The sequence below is a fragment of the Harpia harpyja genome, chromosome Z (genome assembly GCF_026419915.1).
Source record: "Harpia harpyja isolate bHarHar1 chromosome Z, bHarHar1 primary haplotype, whole genome shotgun sequence".
In the NCBI taxonomy this organism is placed as follows: Eukaryota; Metazoa; Chordata; class Aves; order Accipitriformes; family Accipitridae; genus Harpia; species Harpia harpyja.
Genome location: NC_068969.1, coordinates 10,120,360 through 10,140,858, shown reverse-complemented (window position 1 = coordinate 10,140,858; position 20,499 = coordinate 10,120,360). Strand labels below are relative to the sequence as shown.

The following is a 20,499-nucleotide window of genomic DNA, read 5'->3' as shown; positions in this document are numbered from 1 at the left end:
TAATTTGAGAACTGTTCGAATTGCATTATGACAGCAAAAAATTGCATGCTTGAGCATTTATAGAGCAAGAAATGAGAAAATCAAGGCTACATACACCTTCTGGGCTGATAGAATGCTTTTGGGTTTTTTTTCTTTCTTTTTTTTTTTTTTAATTTTCTTTTAGGGTTTCTAGAGGAAAACAGTTATGTAATGCAGAGTAATTTGGTGAGGTTCTGTATTAAGACATTTCTGCTTAACAAAATCTTTGGAATATCCCTTATTTTGGTTGACAGGGTTTTGTGCTTACTGCAGAAAAGTACAGTAAGGCCCATTTGTTAAGAGACTTATGCAATATACACTGGAGAATAGTGAAGAACCATATCATTGCCCAATTTGCCATGTCTTTGTTAAATAATTCTGTTTCTAGATTACTGATCTGTGCCCAAATCTGTGTAGTGACTGTAGTATCTGATTGCCTACTTCGTGGCTTCAACGGGCAAATTAAATACAGGATACAGAACACTATTTTCCATGAGTTATATATTTAATAAGTCAAGGTGATTTTTTTTTTTTTGAGTCCTTTATGCATATGTCAAGTTAGGACTGTTTTAATGCTATTTCATGTTTTGACTATTCTACTTTTTCTGTTCATGCTTTGGTGCTAAAAGTGCTTTCATTCTTTATTATATTTTAACAAGTAAAAGAATCTTAGTCTGAGATAAAGTGGGAAAATCTATGTAGAAAAGAAAACATTTCTTAAGTGACCAAAAAAAAGGGAATTAGAAAAAATAAATAAAATATGCTGATGATATTTACTAATACCTAAATATGTTTGATTTACTTACTGTAGGTTGATGCCTTGCGGTTACGATTGGAAGAAAAAGAAACCTTTCTGAATAAAAAAACAAAACAACTTCAAGACCTCACAGAAGAGAAAGGAACTCTGGCTGGAGAGATTCGAGATATGAAAGACATGTTGGAAGTAAAAGAAAGAAAAATTAACGTCCTTCAGAAAAAGGTAAGATCACTGATTAAAGGATATGTTGTAAAACTTTTGAGGAACATTTAAAGGAAATATATTTACTTCTTACAGCATATTACTTTTAATATATTTAAAAAGTGCAAGAGGTAAGTCTGTAATAGTCAAGTTCTCTAATGTGAAATGTGTTACTGTTTTCCATGGGATCATTTCTATACTATTGTATCTTAATTATATTATATCACAAAAATATTAGGTGCTGCAGCTTCTGCAAAATTATTAGAGTTAAATGAAAGTCCTAAAAATTTTGGCAAAACTTCTTATTCCTCAACATAAGGGATTCCGTTATCCTTACTAACACTGATTACTATTACTACTCTTTCCAAATAATGTAAAATAAAACATGTGGGACTGCTAAAAGATAGGATACTGCTTTTTTATTTTAAAGACTTTTTTGGGTGGGGGGGAGGAGGGGAGGGAGGAAGGAACCTAAATTAAGCCAATTATCTGCTTTTCCTGTGAGCTAAAGACATTAAGAAGGGAGGCTTGCTCTGAACAGCCTTATTAGTCTTATTTTTAATTTTCCACAAATTTAGCTAACTGCATTTACTTTCTTTGGGAAGTTGGATTTAATCATTATAGTTTCCACTTGGGGGAGTGGGGAGGGAATTTCCTGGAAAGGCAGATCTTCAAGGGTTCTGCGTGCAGTAGTAGAGTGTTTATTTACCATATCCTTTCTCTTACACTCACAGAAATATTTATGCTAGCAGGTATGTTGTGTGTATCACTCTTTTTCATATATAGATGCACGTGTGAGCATACAGATGAATGCAGAAAAAGTTCTTGGCATCAGATACAGTTTACTATTACTTCTCCTCTCCTTTTACAGCCACTCAAAGAATGTCTACTCCTTACTCTCTATTATTATGTAGGTAGTTCATGTTACTGTGGTTTTCCTCCAGGATTCATATAGTCATACAGGTCACATGGTCTAGCTGTGCTTCTGTCTGCTGTTGGTTAACTACAGTGTTTAAAAAGCCAAGTCCTTATTTTCGAGAAAATGAGAAGACTGCTTTTTCAGGCCCAGGAAATAAGGCCTATCAAAACTGGAATATAGGTACTCATCCACTTTAATCTTATTTCTAAATATTTGCCTTGTTAGCAATGCTTACAATGATGTAAAGATAGCAAACCTCAAGCCTTTTGTCCTGTGCTGAATGCTAATTAGTTTTGGACATCACTGGAGAATTTTGAAGAAGAGAATGCATCTTTTCTTATGGTTTCTATTATTAAAAAACCCCAAACAAACCAACAATTTACAGCTGGTCTTGTATTTACATCTTGAGGAAATGGATCAGTAGGAGGAATCTGGATTCAGTGATCAAAATTGTGTGATAAATACAACGTATCACAGAGCTGTCAGCACTATCTGTCATGGCTATGTGCTCAGAAATATGCAATATAGTGTGTTTTCCTGGTTTTAATACATCATGGATATTTTATTAGGGCTTGCAGATCGTCTTGCCTTTTTTGCACCTGCTTCTTAATGAAAACAATCACTCTCAAACTGCACTATCTCTCTTCACTAAATCATAGAGTAAACACATGTTATAGCCTTGTAAGCTCTAGTATACAGTGTGATAAATCCTGTGAACTACTAGGTGCAAAATCAGAGTTAGTACTAAATTGATTCTTTAAAATTGGAAGTAGCATCTGAATTTTTTTTGAGGTTTTTATTCTAGTAAATATGCTTCATCAGGGGACTTCTGAAGTTCAGTTTTTCTGCTATGGACCAAATACTGGGCTTACTTAGAGAAGAATGAATGATGATGATTACTTTAAAAAAAAAAGAGAAAAATAGTTCATTTACATCACGTGAAAGTTATGCGTAGATTTGGTTCTCTGAGCATTTTTAATAACCACATTATCTAATATGTAGATGTTAGCATGCCCAAAAATGCTAATATCAGATCATTGTCACACCATTATTTTGTTTCTAGGAAAAGAATATCATATTTGGAAAACACATTTTTAAAATTACCCTTAGGTCACTTTTTCAGCTTTGGATCATTATTTTATTTGTGCCTCACTTCTGATATGTTTGGAGATAAATTCACTCACAGATAATTTGACTAGAGAAAAATTTGATTGAAATATCATCCTGTTCTACTCACGCCTGCTATTTAAATAAATCTAGAGTATGATACTATAAAGGAGGCTTTCGCTGTTCACTTTTCATGTGCCTGGTGTACAATTCCGAAGTAGAAGATTCTGTATGTCACCAATGGAAATCCAGGCTTCTAAATTCATCTGGAAAAAAGTAGTAATCTACTTGCCTAGTTAACCCAAGTGTTCAACTTCATTTTGGCAGTGCATATTAGATCATAACTTCTCATGGTTAGTCTCCTTGAGCATCCCAGCATCCTTGGCAGCAGATGCAATCTCATCTCTGGACCACAATACTTGCGTGTAGAAAGGAAGATGTTCAGTGTCTGTCTACTTTTTTCAAGAAGCTTTCCTGGCACTAGTGCCTTTCTGGTTTAGATAATTTTATCCTCACTACATGAAGTTACATATTCTAGGGCATTCATACCTCATAGAGTCTTTATGTTCTGTCAAAGGCAAAGGGAGCGCAGCTCCTTTTTGACCATAGGCAGATTATTCATTCAGTCATGTGTTATTTCAGAAATACGTTGGACTATGTATAGTAGTAATTCCTAGTGCTGTAGTATTCTTATTGTAAAATTTTTGAACAGTCACTTTTCAGGGATTTTCAGTTAGTCTAGTAGTGGATGCTGTGCTTTAAGAAAAAGATTGTGCGATGTACCTCTTTTCTTTCCAGTTTTGGCAACATACCTTTCCAATAGCAACCATATATAAGAATAAATTTTGATGGAAAAATATTTAATATATATTGATTGCAGTAATTTTATCCTTTACTTGAATCTAATTATGATTTTATCCTTTAATCCTTGCTGGATTGCACGTGCCTCTTGCATTCCTCCAGTTTTTGCTTATCTTCTCCTTCTGACCTTTAGGCCACTTCTTCCGCTATTATTTTCACTTCAAGTGATGGCAGCCAGACATTTGCACGTTGAGCATTTAGAAATTAATTTGTTCTCATTGTGCACATATATGTGGAGAATTCAGTGGGTGGAAAGCAACATGGACCATTTCATATGACACTTAAGAGGTGAAACAATTACTGGGCCCTCAAGTGGATTGTCCTGCCTTTACATACCTTCTTTCAGGACTTTGCCCTGGTTGCTGTCTTACTCTCATGAAAACCCTTCTGCAAGTAAAGAAATTGCTTCTAGTTCTTCTTCCTAAGTTCTCTCTAGACATTAGATTCTTCTGATTGTAATATTATAATGCTTGTCTCCATTTTCTTTTTTCTATGCAGTGCCAAATTTTATATCTATGCATTTTTACTATGCATTTACTTTTGATATAAGGACTTGTGAATAACCAGGTTTTTTAGTGCCTTCATTTGTTGATGCAAGATAGATGGCTACATCTCTCTCCACTCAGGCTGAAGTGCTTCACTCAGCCTAAAATAATATTCATTTTAATGGTTGTATTCAAGTAACTGAAGAAGGAAGAATTTGTATATAGTGCTTAAAAATATTTTTGTCAGTGATAAGCTGAAACTGAGTAGGAAGGAATATGTAACCTGGAAAGATGCAATTTCTAATTCTATATTCTTTCTCTTGTGCACATTACTGTTATCTGCCATGTTGAAAAATACAGAGGAAACCAAACCAAAACCAGAAAAGCTCCCTGTCAGAGTTGGAGCTGTTTCTTCTTTCTGGAGAGCTGTTATACTTGGAGAACAGGACAGGTTCTGTTGAGGGCTCCCTACCAAAGGTGTTGAAGAAACAACAACGTTGGCAACAAAACAGCTGTGGTGAGTCCCAAGAGGTGACATAGGAACACACTTAAGGCAACATGTTGCAGAAAGAAGTAATGGGCTAGATAATGAGCTAATGATGCATTGTCCTTCCATGCAGTGGTTTTGGTGTAATTTTTGACCAAATTGAAAAATCGCTACACTATTCAGTATGATTTGCAGGTTTAAGGGAGGCCCAGCACTGGAACAGCATGCATTTAGAGGATTTGGATCAAGGCAGATTGGCATGGAGTAATAATAAACTCATGTCAATGTCAGAGGTGCTATATTACTTAATATTTCTTTCTTTTAGAATCTTTGGCACCACTGTTCCATTTTAGTGCCAGTAAAGTTGGGTATGCTGTTTTAATAGCCTTGTTTAACCTGGCAAAGCTAGTCTTACACCTCATATCTGTCAGTTTAGCATGCAGAGAGGCAGACCTCAGAAATCTTTATGTATTTCTTACTAGAACACGCAAGTTCTATGAATATGGCCAAGTTGTAGGCTGAAGGGTAGAAGTGCTGAACTGGATGATAATTCTTTCGTGTCCCTCTTTCCTCCCAAATTTTCTCTTTCATACAGTGGCTATACCTGGTGTGTTTTATCCTCTAAGAATCTGTAGATTTTTAAAAAAAAACAATTATATACTCTGAAGTATGAGTCTCGGTGTTGAAAACAGTAGCTGTTGAGACAAGAACAGCATAGAGGATGTAGACCTGGATCATATTAGGACAACAGCTTGTGGAAATTCTTTTGTGGGGACTATTATAAAAGAACACCATGTAAAGGGGGCTAATATAATATTCTACTTTGACTTGCAACATAACTTTTCATGTAAAATGTTACAGTTTCTATCTTTAATAGTTTAAGCTTTGTGATTGATGAAGTGCTACATGACTGAGGGCCCTAACCTACCAGCTAATTAGCATTTGTAGGAAATGTCATAAAGTCTTAGCTCTAATGTAATAATTGGAATCTGTACTTGGAGTGGCTGGGCTTTGCACACTAAGTGATATTGCCCAGTTCAGGTTAAATTAAAATGTGTTGTACAACTAATTGTATGCATTACGGTTAGCTGTCTTCTAAAAAAGAGGAAATTTACATACAGTCAGATTAGAAGTATACTAGCGTAAACAAATGAGTCCTACTCTTGTGCTTAGAAATTTGTATCAATATTATTGCTTGATGCAGGAATTGCAACTGAGAGCACCACTGAAATTGAAGCTTCTGAATCCAGAATGGTCCAGGAGGACCCGAGAGACGAATTTCTTTAATTTGATCTTAACGAGTAGAAAGTGCAAGCACATTGCTGATAGAAGATGCCTTTGATTTTTTTTTTTTCATGGTTTAATCAGTTGGGAGCACATTTTCATAATCCTGTGAAGGGGTCATGATGGCATGATGAAGGACATTATTATTAACTTTGTCAAATTCTATCAGAACACTATAAATAGACTGTTACGTGAACTGTGGTTTGCAATTACCAAATCAGAGTTCTGTTGTATTTCTGGAGTGAGACGACAAATTTTGAACTAATTAGTTGTTCTGTGACTGCAGATTACCAGTGTAGTTAAAAAAAAAAATTAGGGAGTCATTCTGGTGTAACATGAAAGTTTTGATGTTTCAAAGCTGGTGTGGTGACTATTGACTTGTGTATTATGTTAAGAAATGTTTCTTTTAGTAATATATGCCCACTTTAAGGATACAGCCTTCAGTGTACTGAGTATTAGAAAATTGTACTTTGTTGGCTGCTTATGCTTGCAGCTTTGCCAAATCATGTTATGTTATTCAGATAAGGCAGTCTGAAAGTGAGATTGAACTAAATGTAGCCAATTGTTCATCCAGGGTGGTGGTGTTATTGATCCCAATACATTGTCAAAAAAACGGATCCTCCATGATTCTGCACAGGTTATAAAAGGTCACTGGAAATATGTGACTTAACATAGGTTCACTTAATGAAGCCAACCTGAATGATCATTCAGCTTTAAAACCATAGCTATGAGTTTAGCTAAGTCCTTGCACCTTGAAATCCATGATCATTATAAAGTTTTCCAGTCTGTGATTGAATCTACTGTCTTTTCCAATGAATTTGCTACCCACTGAAGCTAGAAGCCCAGCATTTTTGTGTTCCCCACCATTGCCGATGACCTGCTTGCTACTGCTGCTTTTGTTCAAGTCTACATTTCAAAAGGAGTATAGTTGGATTACACACTTCTGCTTACTGACCTATTTGAAAGAAAACCCTTATCTTTATAGGACAAAATCACTGAATTCCTCAAGTGAAGTTTCATGAGATTACAAAATCTAAAAACTGTTTTATCTAATGCCAGTTCTGTAAACAAGGTAATTTTTGAATATCAGGCATATTGTAAATCATGGACCCTCAAGTAAGTGAAGAAATGTTGACTGCACCTGGTCTTGGTGTTAAAGTTGTTTGGAGATCCGCTCATAATAACCATGTCTAAGCAGGTCTCCTCTTTATCAACAGCAGCTGACAAATTAATGAAATGGCTGGAGATGTTTGGTACCAAGTGTTTGGAAGAATTCAGAAGCATCATTAGGTTTCAGTATAAGTAGCTGAAACTGCAAGCATGTCAGTTTACAGTAATTATTCCTGCAATATAAGGGGGAAGCATCTATTCTTTGGGATGGCCTTCACTTGCCAGAAAATATTACAAGAAGCAACGTGTATGCAGTTTTACAAGAAACAGGGTCAAACTGCAGTTGCAGTCTGGTTTATGTACCAGTAATATACATCTCTGAACAGGTAACAAAGGAACCTGTTTGTTTGCATGTTTGTATTTTAAAATCCTAAAAGTTAAAAATAATAATTTGGCTGCCTTTGTATGCCACCAATGGAAAACTGAGCATTTTGGATATATAATTTAATTCATTTGGGAGCTATAGGGTAAGAGATTGTTAGTGGAAGTGAAAAAAATAATAGTTATTTGAAGAAATAGGCTGAAATAAGTAATAAGTGCTTTGAAGAGATGCTGTTATATATTTATGTTTGTGTAGTTTTTAGCACAGTAGTCTGATACTATTACTACATACTTTTAAAATAATACATTATTAACTTTCTAAATGCAGTTATATATACAGAAAGGAGGCAATCAGTTGTAAGATCTAAAATAAGATGTAGTACAATATATAAATGAGAGATAAAAAAAGATCACTTTTTGGGAAATAGAAAATATATATGTGTAGATCACGTGTATTTAGAATTTTAAAGATAAATCCTTAAGTGTAAGTAACATAAGTTATTTTAGATCAATTTATGCTGGCTAGTTTTGAGAGGGTTCTTCACATGCAGCTCAAATGAAGAGAATTGTATAGTTCAAGACTCAGGTTATACGGAGCATAGAGAAGTGCTCTTAAAAACAGTATGGCATTTGCAAAGTAGGACTGAGCTTAATGAGATACTTACATAAGGGTTCCATACTGCTAGTGTGACACCAGTGCTATTGGCGAGGAAGGAAACTGCCATTTGGCTCTGAAATGTCAATACTAATTAACAAAGTTATCTTTAAATAAGATCCTAAGTTTTATTCATGCTGAGGAAGCAGCCAACTCACATGCTGGGAATTTTAAGCTGTGAAGAGTAATATTTTCTTTTCAATAGAGTTGGAGGAAATTTCTTTTGAAGTGTGAAAGAGCTAAATTATGTATAAGGTGACTGGACAAAAATAAAGTAGAAGTTGTCATATTTGGGAGGTGCAGAAGAACACAAAGGAATTATTTAGGGAAATGGATGACTACCTGTATATCCAAAAAAGAATTGAGGGAGAATCAGAATTGCTTAAGAGAAGAAATATATTTTTCTGTGAAACAGTCTTCCAAGAAATGTGATAAAAGTCTGCTGATTGGAATTAAAAATGATAAGGGACAGAGTTATAAATGTAATTGAGAATAATTTTACATTAGAGAGATATCCTGCCGGCATGACTTTTTTTTGGATTTTCATCTGCTGACTGAGAGGAAAGAGCGTATGATGTGATTCACTGCTCTTGGAACTGCATCTTTGAATGGCAGCCCGACTATTTCCTAACTGTCTCAACATGACAAATTAAGCTGGTTTTATACCTGCCAGCTGTTTACCATTGAATCCTTGACAACTCATTTAAATGACACAAAATCAGATCCTTCAAAAAGTAGCCCATGGAACAAAGTTTTGCACAAACCCAAAAGGCTTGTATGTCTTATTTACATGCTAATCTTTTTCTTGAAAGCTCTTTCAAGCTCCACGCTCTAGGTGACTTGTGGGAGGGAGGAAGGAGGTTGGGTAGCTTCTCACCTTTTCTGACTGACACAAACATTGAAAAGGGGGATTCACAGGAACATGCTGCAGCTGCCTCTCTGAATCAGCAGCCATTTCTCTGTGTATGTTGTAACTGAGTATAGGAAATACTCTCTGCCAGACTCCTAAATTTAGGCCCACTGGATTAGATTACCATTTTAGACACATTCTGCAGTAGCATAAATACATGTATGTTAAAAGCATAGCTCTAGCTTCAGAATATAGAAGATGGCAAGCTGGGAATATGTTGCCAAGTAATACTTTAAGGAAAGCAGCAGTTGTTTTATTCTGTATATCGTATTTTGTTACACAGCATAACTGTGATTACACCAATATTGGTAGAGATGTTTAACTCGCATCTTTTTCCTTTGGTATACTGAAGTTGTCACCTTCAACATAATCCTTTGTGAAGCTGGGAACTGTGCATCCTGTTAGGCTAGTGTATTTGGAGATGTTATATATATTTCTTGGTTCAAGACTATAGATCCCACAGCAGCACACTTCACTGTTACACCTTTCCATGGCATTGGAGACACCATCTTCCATTCATTCATCTTGATATCGTAATATTCTACATTATCAAGGCCACCATCAAGGGAGATTTAGGTTAGATATTAGGAAAAATTTTTTTACTGAGAGGGTTGTCAAACATTGGAATGGGCTGCCCAGGGAAGTGGTTGAGTCACCATCCCTGGAGGTATTCAAAAAGCGAGTGGACAGGGTACTCCAGGGCATGGTTTAGGGGGCATGGTTAATGGTTGGACTCGATGATCTTGAAGGTCTTTTCCAACCAAAACGATTCTATGATTCTATGATTCTGTGATTCTTATTGCTACATGCATAGCGGGAGCAACTGTTGATGCTACTAGTTTGGGGAGATTTTTGTTAATGCTGTAATTACTTTGTGCTCAGGTAAAGTGAGGATGTTATTTACAAAATTGAGCAAACAAAGTATTTGGATATTATTTATTTGTTTTCATTTGAACTAGTGCACCATTCATACTGGAATTTGGTGTATTAAAACTAAATCTCAGACACAGTTCAAAGTTTACTAGGATTGCCTATATGCAAAGTATAATGATAAATTTTGAATCTAAATAAATGGTCCTTATGATTCTGTATCATGGTTATAGTACACTGTTTCAAACATATTGCTACCAGGTTTTTATTAATGATCCTTATTCCTTTTTAGCATATTTTAGCTAAAAATTGCTACAAAATTGTGAATCATAGTTTTATGAAATGGTTCCTAGGAAAATAAGTTCATCAGCTTGTTAATTATATGCAGTAAAATCCATGAGAAGACAATTTTAAATCTTGAGTGATTCAGAAATGGTACATTTTATGTATGATTTTGAGCCTATTTTGACTGAGAGATTAATGTTTTTGTCATAGTCTGATGCATGAAATATTTAGCAATGTAGTAATTGAATAACTTGTTAATGTGATAAACCATCCTGACCTTATCCTGAAATAAGAAAGTAGATCCCACTGCCCTTGTTCATCTCCTTGCTGGGATAGGCAGTTACAGCTGATCTGCTACTTGACCTAATGTATATCCAAATTTGTTATATCTTGAAATAAAAAGAAACATTCCCTAATAAATATAAAAAGTAGACTTATGCATTAGCAGTTGGTTTTTACCAATTTTGTAGTATATTGAATTTCTACTACTTTGTTGGCATAGAATCAAACACCTTAATTTATACATTGCTGGAGCTCCTTGATGTTGGCAGTCATGCTTTCCTGGTGGTATTCCATTGCTGTCCGTCTGACTGAGCAGTCTGTGACTAGAGACTCTAATACCTTAGTAAATTGGATATTTTATCACTTTTGGAAAAGCATCACCCCTCACCTTTGAGTGGAGCTCTTATTGGCTTTATGAAAGCATCAAGTTCAAAGACTTAAGAGTACGCATGCAGATAAGTTTAATGGTAACAATAAATGAAATTGTTATCTTCATACTTCTCTCTTCATATTATTGTTACCAGATGTAGTCAGAGCTAGTGGTGCCAATTTGGTCAGATTGCTTTGATAATTTTCTTGTTGCCAAATAGTATGTATTTCTTGGTGGTAGAATCAGCAGTGGTATGTTTGAGTATGAGTAGAATAAATACAACTTTAGAATGGCATCTGAATCTAATTCACTTCCTTCTAGCACACCTGACTTTAATTTTTAACGCCTAGCCAGGCACAGTGCTAAGATCAAAGTGAGATAAAGAGAATGGAGTAAAGCAGTTCTTGGAAAGTAAAAAGAAAAAAAGCATAACATTGCATAATCTTTTATATATGAAAGAAATATTGGGCCTATTTGCCATTCACTTAGGAATAAATCTGCAGTAAATTTACTAAAGGTAATTACGCCAGTGTAAACCCTTATTTATCTGGGAGAAAAATCAGGCCCACTATATTTATTACCTAAGAGATGCCTTGATTTGACAGCAGAAATCTCCATTCATGTCCCTAGACAGGCACAGAGTCCTTTATTGCTCTTTGTTTAACCCCATGCCAAAGTGACTGTACACCATGGGAACTTCTATACATTGCTCTCTGTAGTGCCTACTGCTGATCTTGAATGAGGGTGAGAAGCTGCTAAAGGGCCACATGATTTTGTAAACTATTTGTCTTAATGCAGCTGCTTGTTGATAGACAGGATTGAGAGTATTTAAAAGCACATTTTAAATTTGAGTGAAATACATGCTGTGACCTATCCCAAAATCTTAATCTATGGTTAAGTCTGGATTTTTGTTGTTGCTGTCATGGGAGCCATAAATAGCTTGATTTGATTGTTTATTTAAGAAAAAAAAAATCCATGACTTTTGAGAGTTTCAGATTTTTTTGCGTGTCAGGAGGTGGATGTGATAGTAAGCAGCTGAACAAATGTGAAGAGCTTCAAAGTATGGAATCTAGACTACATAGTAAGGTAATAGAAAACAGGAGTTTGCTAATTTAGTTGTAAAAGAGATCATCCCTGTGAACTATCCATGGGAGCTAGTCTTGTAAGTTGTGTTAGATTTACAAAACATGATTTCTTGCATGACATTTTACATATTCAGCGATTTTCAGTTAGCACTCTTTAATTGTTACTAATTTTTGTATACTGTCATTTTATGAAATGTAATATAATTCAGCCTCTGCCTTGAAATGTATGAATTGCAACACCTTCCCTGAGTCCCTATAAATCATTCCAACTTTGGGGAGGGGGAAGAAGAGCCACCTCATAGACAGCTAGCTGCAGGCGGGGCAGCAAAATGAACCAATTCATACCATCGTCCTTGTGAATTGCCTCCCCTTGGCAAGGCAGGAGCATTTCTTCTTCTTGGGGCATACCGTAATGCTGACAGCAGTGTTTAGTGCTGACAAATGTATCATCTTCTTATTGAGAACTGTGCTACAATTCATGCTGCAGGACATATTTCTCAGTAAGGGCTAAATCTGTTTTTATGTGGGGGGGAGGGGGTCTGGGGTAGGGGGAGGATAGGCAGTGCTGCAGTCACTGGTTATCACTGTGCCTTAAATGTTCTGCTGCAAAACCTGTTAAAAAAACCCCCAAACCACAAAAAGGTACAGGAACAGAACAGGAAGATTTGCTTGGTTTTGTTTAAGTTTTAATATACTATTTACAGAATACCTGATTAGCACTCATAGACTACCTGATTAACTTTTTGTACTAATGCTAAAATAAAAATTCTCTGAGTAGAGCAGTAGAAAATAATCTATATATATATGCTTAGTTCTGGAATAAGCTCTTCTCTGTGTCTGACAGTTTTTTAGCATTGAGCTGGCCATCATTCAATCATTTAAAAAGTCCAGACCATTAGTAGTAGCTATCATCTTCTGAATGGGAGACACTGAAAATGGAAGTGTTGTCAGACTGTTGTAGTTTCATTGTTAAGCAACGCTCAAGCTTTTAAAAAGAATTTTACAGTTAAAGTTAAGTGCATGTTCTTGAGGAGAAAGCCTGACAAAAATTAAGTTCTATAATAATTCTAATGCATGAAGAGCTACAGAGATATAGTCGTCAATCTGTGTAATATATTTTGATATAGTCATCATCTCTAAAGGACTTCAAAGTGTTCTTAACTGAAAGCTCCTAACTCACCACTCTTCTGAAGGTTTTATCTAGTGTCTGTCAAACTCCACCATGGAGAGGGGCATGTTTCAGGTAGTAACAGAAGTGAACATGGAGCTCCAAGGGCTTAACGCCATGGGAGAGACAACTGCATCTGACAGTTGCTGAAACTTCTCACCATCCTATGTAATTAAGATAAACTTTTAAATATCTGGCATAAAAAGCAAAGAAATATACATCAGAGAAAAAATAGTACAAGTATACAGTTTTGGTATAGTATGAGGTCAGTGCCACTGACATTGCAATAGCAGATGACCTCCAAATGCATCTTCAGGATATTACAGTGGATTTTCCTGTAATTGCCAAAGGGACGATGTGTGTTCTTCATGGATCCTTTCATCAAGGCTTTTACAATAAATTAAAAAAAAAAAATGAAGAAAGCCAAATGAATAAGGATGGCTACATTGATTAATAAATCCCAGGCATCAGTGACCTAATGAAAAACTGGGTTGGGGAAGAAAGTATTACTGTGTCATAGATCTACTGTATAATAATTTTCCTTTTTATTTTTTTTTATAGTTGATATTAGAATGAGGCTAAGTTATACATACAAACCTGCTGGTTTTTAGGAGATACATGATAAAGGAAATTCAGTGAGAGATTAAAAAAAAGGACATTTCCTCGTACCAAAAGCAAACTTAAACACAGAACTAGTTCAGATTATTTCTACTTCCTATTCAGACATTTATATAAAAGCATTGCTGTGTTACCTTTGCTGCTATAGAAAATCTAAACTGTTCAGCAGATGTTGATTAAAGACATCCAAGTTGCTGCATTTAACATTTCAGTTTAAGTTTAGTGGTGCTTTGATAGTTTATACGTAGAAAGACTGTGTCTGGCCTGCAGTAACTAATGGTGAAACTCAATATGTGCATTGTCTTTTGTGCAGCTATAATGCATATATTAAATTACATCTCATAGTAACAAGGACCTTAGTTCTTTGATGAACAACATTTTGAACACTTCAACTCTTAATTGGTATAAACCTCTGTACATTGACCATATGTTAATTTAGAATGATTAAGAAAAGACATCTTTAAAAAAAGGGGGCAGGGAGATATGTTATCCTTCTGCAAAGCTTTTCTTTCATGTAAAGTCATTACACTCTCCCTTATATATGAATATAGATGGCCTCTGTAACCAGGGAGCTAAAAGGAAACTTTCCAATAGAAAGGGTATTATTATTTCTGATTAATTACTGCCTAACTGTTTAAGCTCTGCTGCTATGTTTTTTTTCCCTACTTTTTACCACTGGTACTTAAGGAAACTCATATAAAATAGTACCATGTGAGATTGGATTCTCTATTATAAGCTCTTGAATGCAATTTCTAAGGGCAGGATGCTCTTCTAGTACAAATCAACATAGCTGTATTGAATTCATATAGCCATCTTTTATTTATAGTAACTATGGGGCAGGCCCGTTATTTTTACTTTCAATAGAAAAAATTTTGCTATTACAGATTTTTTTTTTTCATTTAAAATTATTTCCCATTTTTAGGGCTTCCCTCCTCCCTCTTCAACCTGTCTGCCTCCTTATTCCTTACTCTGAGAGTAAGGAAGTGTAAAGTTTAATATTTTTCCTCTGTTGATTTTGATGAAGTATTATATTATTACTTAGAATATTTTACAGGAAAACTGGGAAATATAAGAATATTGGAAATCTCTGAAGTAATTTACTAAGGTTGTAGGACGAGGTGTGTAATTAAGGACTAAAGATGACACAGCAATTTTGAAGTGCTGTAGTTGCACTTTTTTTTCTCTTCAGGTGTGAAACGTCTGTGATTTATAAGTTCTATACAATCAATTTATCATTTAGAACTAAGAGCAGTACACTTATCTGAAAGTGTCTGAATTAAAGAAACAGTACTGAGTTCTCTATGCTCTGGAATGATCAAAGAAATCTTACATTAAGTCTCAAGTGAATTATCCATCTGTACTTTTGAAGTCTTTATACCAAATATGTTTAATATTGTCATACAGTTCTATGTAAAAGGCATGTTATGAAACTATTAATATAAGGAGATATATAATAACTGTTATAATGTAATTTATGGCCAGAGTCTTCTAACAAAATTAGTTGTAGCATGCTGCAGTAAATGTTAGACATTTGCTATACTCATAATTGTATATGGTCTGTGTTACACTGTCCTGTAGAACAGGGTGATGTTTAAATGTGCATTTATTTTGCTTTTGTCTAGACTCTTGTATCTTTTATAGCTTTCTATTGGAATCAAAACTATAGGCGTTGCTTAAATGACAGATGTATTGAGTTTCAAATTCAAACCTTACAAAGCATGTTAAATCTCTCTTTAAATTTTCCAGGAAAGGAAATAAAGGTATTCTTTTCTTTCACTCAAGCTGGTGATTTAAATGGTAATCCTAAGCCATCAATAGAAATATATAGTGGTGTTAGTAAAAACAAAACAGATATTCTGAAAGTATTACAATGCATATATACATAAATTAAAAGTATATGGAAAATAGGCAAGAAAAACTGGGAGACTACAGATTATGAGTTTAAATTTGGTGTTAATTCTTTAATTGGGTTGCCCACATAGATGCATATGATATCTCAATGGAGCAGTGACTTTCTGGGCTAGAAATATTTTATTATAAACCATAGTTCTGGATTGAATGTGGTAAGAATTAACATAAGAGAGCAAGAATAAAAGTAAAAAAATCCTTCAGGTAATAAAAAAAATTCTCTGCATTGATTGAAGTTGATTGAAGAAGTATGAAAAAGGATAAACAGGCAACTACAGATAAGATGAGGGGGACTTATTTGGAGTGAGAAGGCAGACTTTTATCCCAGATATGGCCGCCTTCAATATTTTTATTTAGAAAATATTCTTCAGTATTTCAATTAGGAAAAAAAAAGTTTAAGTGCAGACAGGGGAAAAATAAATGGTGACTAGTCTGAAAAAGAATTTTGGAGTGTTAATGCCAGGAGGCTGAAGGGAGTGATTAATATCAATTTAGAAGAGTATTTGCAATGGGATGTGGTACAATATTTCTGTCCGCAGAAATACTGGGTAGCAGAACAAAAGATTATAACCTCTCTCCAGATGGCCTTTGTGTCATCCCACCTGAAAAACCATGCTTGATTTCAGTCATCTCATTGTCAGAACAATGACATAAATGTGAAAGAGTTAGACAAAAAAATCATTAGAGACCTGACAGGTACAGGTATCTGGCTGAAACTAATACAGCTTAGTTTTTTATTCTAATATTCTGAAGTTATAAGTATCACAAAAGAGGAGAAATTATTTTGGACAGTGTTAAAGCTAGAAAATGAGTAGCATGAAATCAGATTGACAAGGAGATCTGTTAAGTGATTGGATAGCCTTCAAATGGGAAAGGAAATTCAATTACCATAGGTTTTTCAGTGCTAGGTGTAACATAGGCCACAGTTCTGGAAAGGATCTTAGAGTATCACAGTGCGTTCCACTGCCCACAAGCAGGATTTGAAGGAGATTCTTGCAGTGAATGAAAACATTGCATTTTCTCTAGGGATTAAGCCAGGCTTCCAGCCTCTCTACAACACAACCTCCTCAACGTTTTCACTTTGAAATGAAGTACAGTTTGTAAGGTTTCTGCCTGTTATTCAGGACTCTAGATGATGGCTGTTTTCTGTAATTAAAAAGAAATCTTTTTTCTGGATGTCTGTCTGTTTTCCTATCTTAATAATTTTCCTAGGTATGTAAAATCATAACTCAAGATACGTTATGGTAAATCATTCTTTCTGTTATTTTTCTAAACTCTTTTTAGTCTTTTACTGATGGAGATTGTTTCTGTTTTACTGCTTTGTTTTCATTGATGAATGCTTCTCATTAATTTATCAGAACTGTATTGCTCTTTAATAACTACATTGAATATCATAGCTTTGTAAAGTGAAATTATATTATTTAAAATGAGGTAATATGCTTTTTAGCTTCTTTCTTGTGATACTTTGGATACCAAAACCTAAATTTGCTTTCTGAACAGATTGGTCATCTATTTTAAAGCTTATGTTATTTTTCTATTTTTATATATATATATATATATATATATATATTTCCCTTTATATATCTGTGTATTTTAAAATAATGCATGCAACATATACATCTTGTGCTACTTCCCATTCATGTTATCCAGCATATTGATTTCTCTGTGTTCATTGCTCTGGAAGGCTTTCCATACCACTGTCTAACTGGCTCTTGCTCTCTTTCTGCAGCTCTCGAGGTGCCTATCTTACTCTGTTTCCTTTGTAGCTTCCCTTTTCAGTATTCTCTGTTTCCCAACACTTGTCTGTACAACTTATCTCCTGCCTCTCTCTTCCCACCATCTGTTAACTTTTTTATGAGATGTGCTGTAATTTTTTAATCTGGGCAGAGGCCCCCAAGTCTTCCCAATTGATACAGACATAATAGGAATGACAAGATACAAACTAAAAGGTCTATCACTGTTTATCTTAAATGATTTGTATTAAAAGTATAAGTATGCCAAAGCAGCTTTTTTCTACATGTAAGTTTACATTAGAGTATATTAGAATATATATACTTCTCTGGCTTGCATATGACATATGTAACGGTTTTCCATGCAAAATCTTCTTGAAAAATTCTTGCGTAAGCTAACTTACCCTATTTTATATGCACCTATACCAAATAATACTAAACTGACCATGAGTAACAAATTGTCAGATGTCTTCAAATACCTGAAAGGTAGGATTGAGCAGAAAGGTATGATTTTTCATGGTTAACTTGGAGAAGTAATACAGGTCATATTTTCAGGTGCTCTCAATGTGCAATCGGACTAGACTTCAAAAAAAGTTCAGCAATCAGGCATTACCCTGTAACATGTAAAATGTTGTGAGATGTAGGAATTCATACCCAACCAACCCAGCTTGAAAATCTGGCCCTGAATATATACAGACAGTTGCTAGAAGAAGCATTAGCTTGTTAAGAATGAATGTCCACCTCTTCATACGTCATAACTGGAATTACATTAGTCTATTTTGTATTATTGTATTTACTATCTGGAAATTACCTATTGCATTTTGAATTATCTCACAATAAATACACATAAGGAGAGTGAAAACTTTTCAATGAATGTCTCACAAGACTGTGAGTCCAAGAACAGTCCAAGAGTCAAGCTGTTTTGTTCAGAGAATTTATTGGTCCCTGAGGACAAGGAGACAGAGACTGAGTATTTCCAGATACACAAGTGGATATTATCAGCCCAGGCTTCTTTTGGCTAGCTTCCTGGTGAAGGTTAATTTTAGCATTAAGTTCCAGCTCTTTCTCAGCTGGAGTCTGGCAACAGAAGCCAAGCTTTCAGTCCAGGAGCTCCTTTCTGTGTGACAGCCTTCTCCTCTCTTGGCTCAGTTTGCCCACTGACCTGCTTTTATAGCCCTGTAAAAGTATCAGCTGACTTGAGGGCAGATCCCTTCCCTAAGCAGCCCTAGGGGAGTTTTCTCCTCTCTGTATGAAAACTCAGCATGCACGTCTTCTTTCTTAATGCATGTTGATTCCTCTGAATCCTTCCTGTACCCATACATTTGAATCCTGTCTTGTGGGAGGAGTCTAGAATCTCACAGTAAATAAAAATGAGTGAAATGTGGAGACCAGTGACGGGTGGCATTTGTCAGGAGTTGATATTGGGACCAGCGCCGTTGAACATCTTTGTCAGCGACATGGACAGTGGGACTGAGCGCACCCTCAGCAAGATTGCTGACGACACCAGGCTGTGTGGTGCGGTCGACGTGCTGGAGGGAAGGGATGCCATCCAGAGGGACCTTGACAGACTTGAGAGGTGGGCCTGTGCAAACCTCATGAAGTTGAACAAGGCCAAGTGCAAGGTCCTGCACGTGGGTCAGGGCAATCCCAAACACAAATACAGGATGGGCTATGAGTGGATTGAGAGCAGCCCTGAGGAGAAGGACTCAGGGGTGTTGGCTGACGAGAAGCTCAACATGACCAGGCAATCTGTGTTTGCAGCCCAGAAAGCCAACCGTATCCTGGGCTGCATCAAAAGAAGCGTGACCAGCAGGATGAGGGAGGTGATTCTGCCCCTGTACTCCGCTCTGGTGAGACCCCACCTGGAGTACTGCATCCAGCTCTGGGGCCCCCAACATAAGAAGGACATGGACCTGTTGGAGCGAGTCCAGAGGAGGGACATGAAGATGATCAGGGGGCTGGAGCACCTCCCCTGTGAAGACAGGCTAAGAGGGTTGGGGTTCAGCCTGGAGAAGAGAAGGCTCTGGGAAGACCTTATAAAGGCCTTCCAGTACCTATAGTGGCCTTCCAATCCCTAAAGGGGGCCTGCAAGAAAGGCGGAGAGGGACTTTTTTACAAGAGCATGTAGTGATAGGACAAGGGGTAATGGCTTTAAACTGGAAGAGGGTAGATTTAGCTTAGATATAAGGATGAAATTCTTCACTGTGAGGGTGGTGAGGCACTGGAACAGGTTGCCCAGAGAGGTTGTGGCTGCCCCATCCTTGGAAGTGTTCAAGGCCAGGTTGGATGGGGCTTTGAGCAACCTGGTCTAGTGGAAGGTGTCCCTGCCTGTGGCAGGGGAGGTGCAACTAGATGATATTTAAGGTCCCTTCGAAACCATTGTATGATTCTATGAAATATTTCCTGCAGTGATTGCACAATAAAACAAACATGCTTGTTTTGCAAGAAAACGTATTTATCACTTTTGATCCCCAATTTTAGTTGTATTTGCTTCTATTTATTGATGCAATAGGATTCTCTCAGTTTCTATGTGCACGTGGTGAAATAGTAGGCTGATATTTCTGATCATAGAATAAAGAAATTTTTTTTTTCTAGTCACACATAACAGCAGTTTATTGCAGTACTGACCAGAGAATATGACTGCATATTCCAATTAAATGATATACGTTTTCTCTTAGTGATCAACAGGTCATAGGTTCTTTTCCTTCTTTATACCTTTTTTTCCCTCTCCCAAATTAAGGGGCATATATATTTTCTTTTTTCTTTAGGTAAACTTCCAGTCCTATTGGATTTTTTTTAGATACCATAATGATACTTTACACTTCTGTACTGTTTTCCATAAGATTTTACTACTCAATTGATACTCCATACGTTTAACAAACTGAATCATGCAGAACATATAATGACATGGGAAATACTTGTACCTTATGTGAGTAGATTTCTTGATTCTACCGCTGACTTATTTGCTTTCCTCAGCCTACTTTAGGCAAGTTTAATTACTGTGTAAC

At 35.9% G+C, this 20,499-nt stretch overlaps 1 protein-coding gene across 10 annotated transcripts in view; it reads left to right on the top strand.

Moving 5' to 3' along the window:
* Window positions 1–20,499, top strand: part of ERC2 (ELKS/RAB6-interacting/CAST family member 2) — a 542,890-nt gene that overhangs the window by 190,625 nt on the left and 331,766 nt on the right. For all 10 annotated transcript variants that reach the window (XR_008233624.1, XR_008233625.1, XR_008233622.1 and 7 more), the window contains one exon: window positions 830–997. Coding sequence is in view for 1 of the 10 variants with exons in the window: in XM_052777994.1 (XP_052633954.1) it covers window positions 830–997 (168 nt within the window). In the remaining 9 variants the exon portion in view is untranslated. The remainder of the gene's footprint in view (window positions 1–829; window positions 998–20,499) is intronic.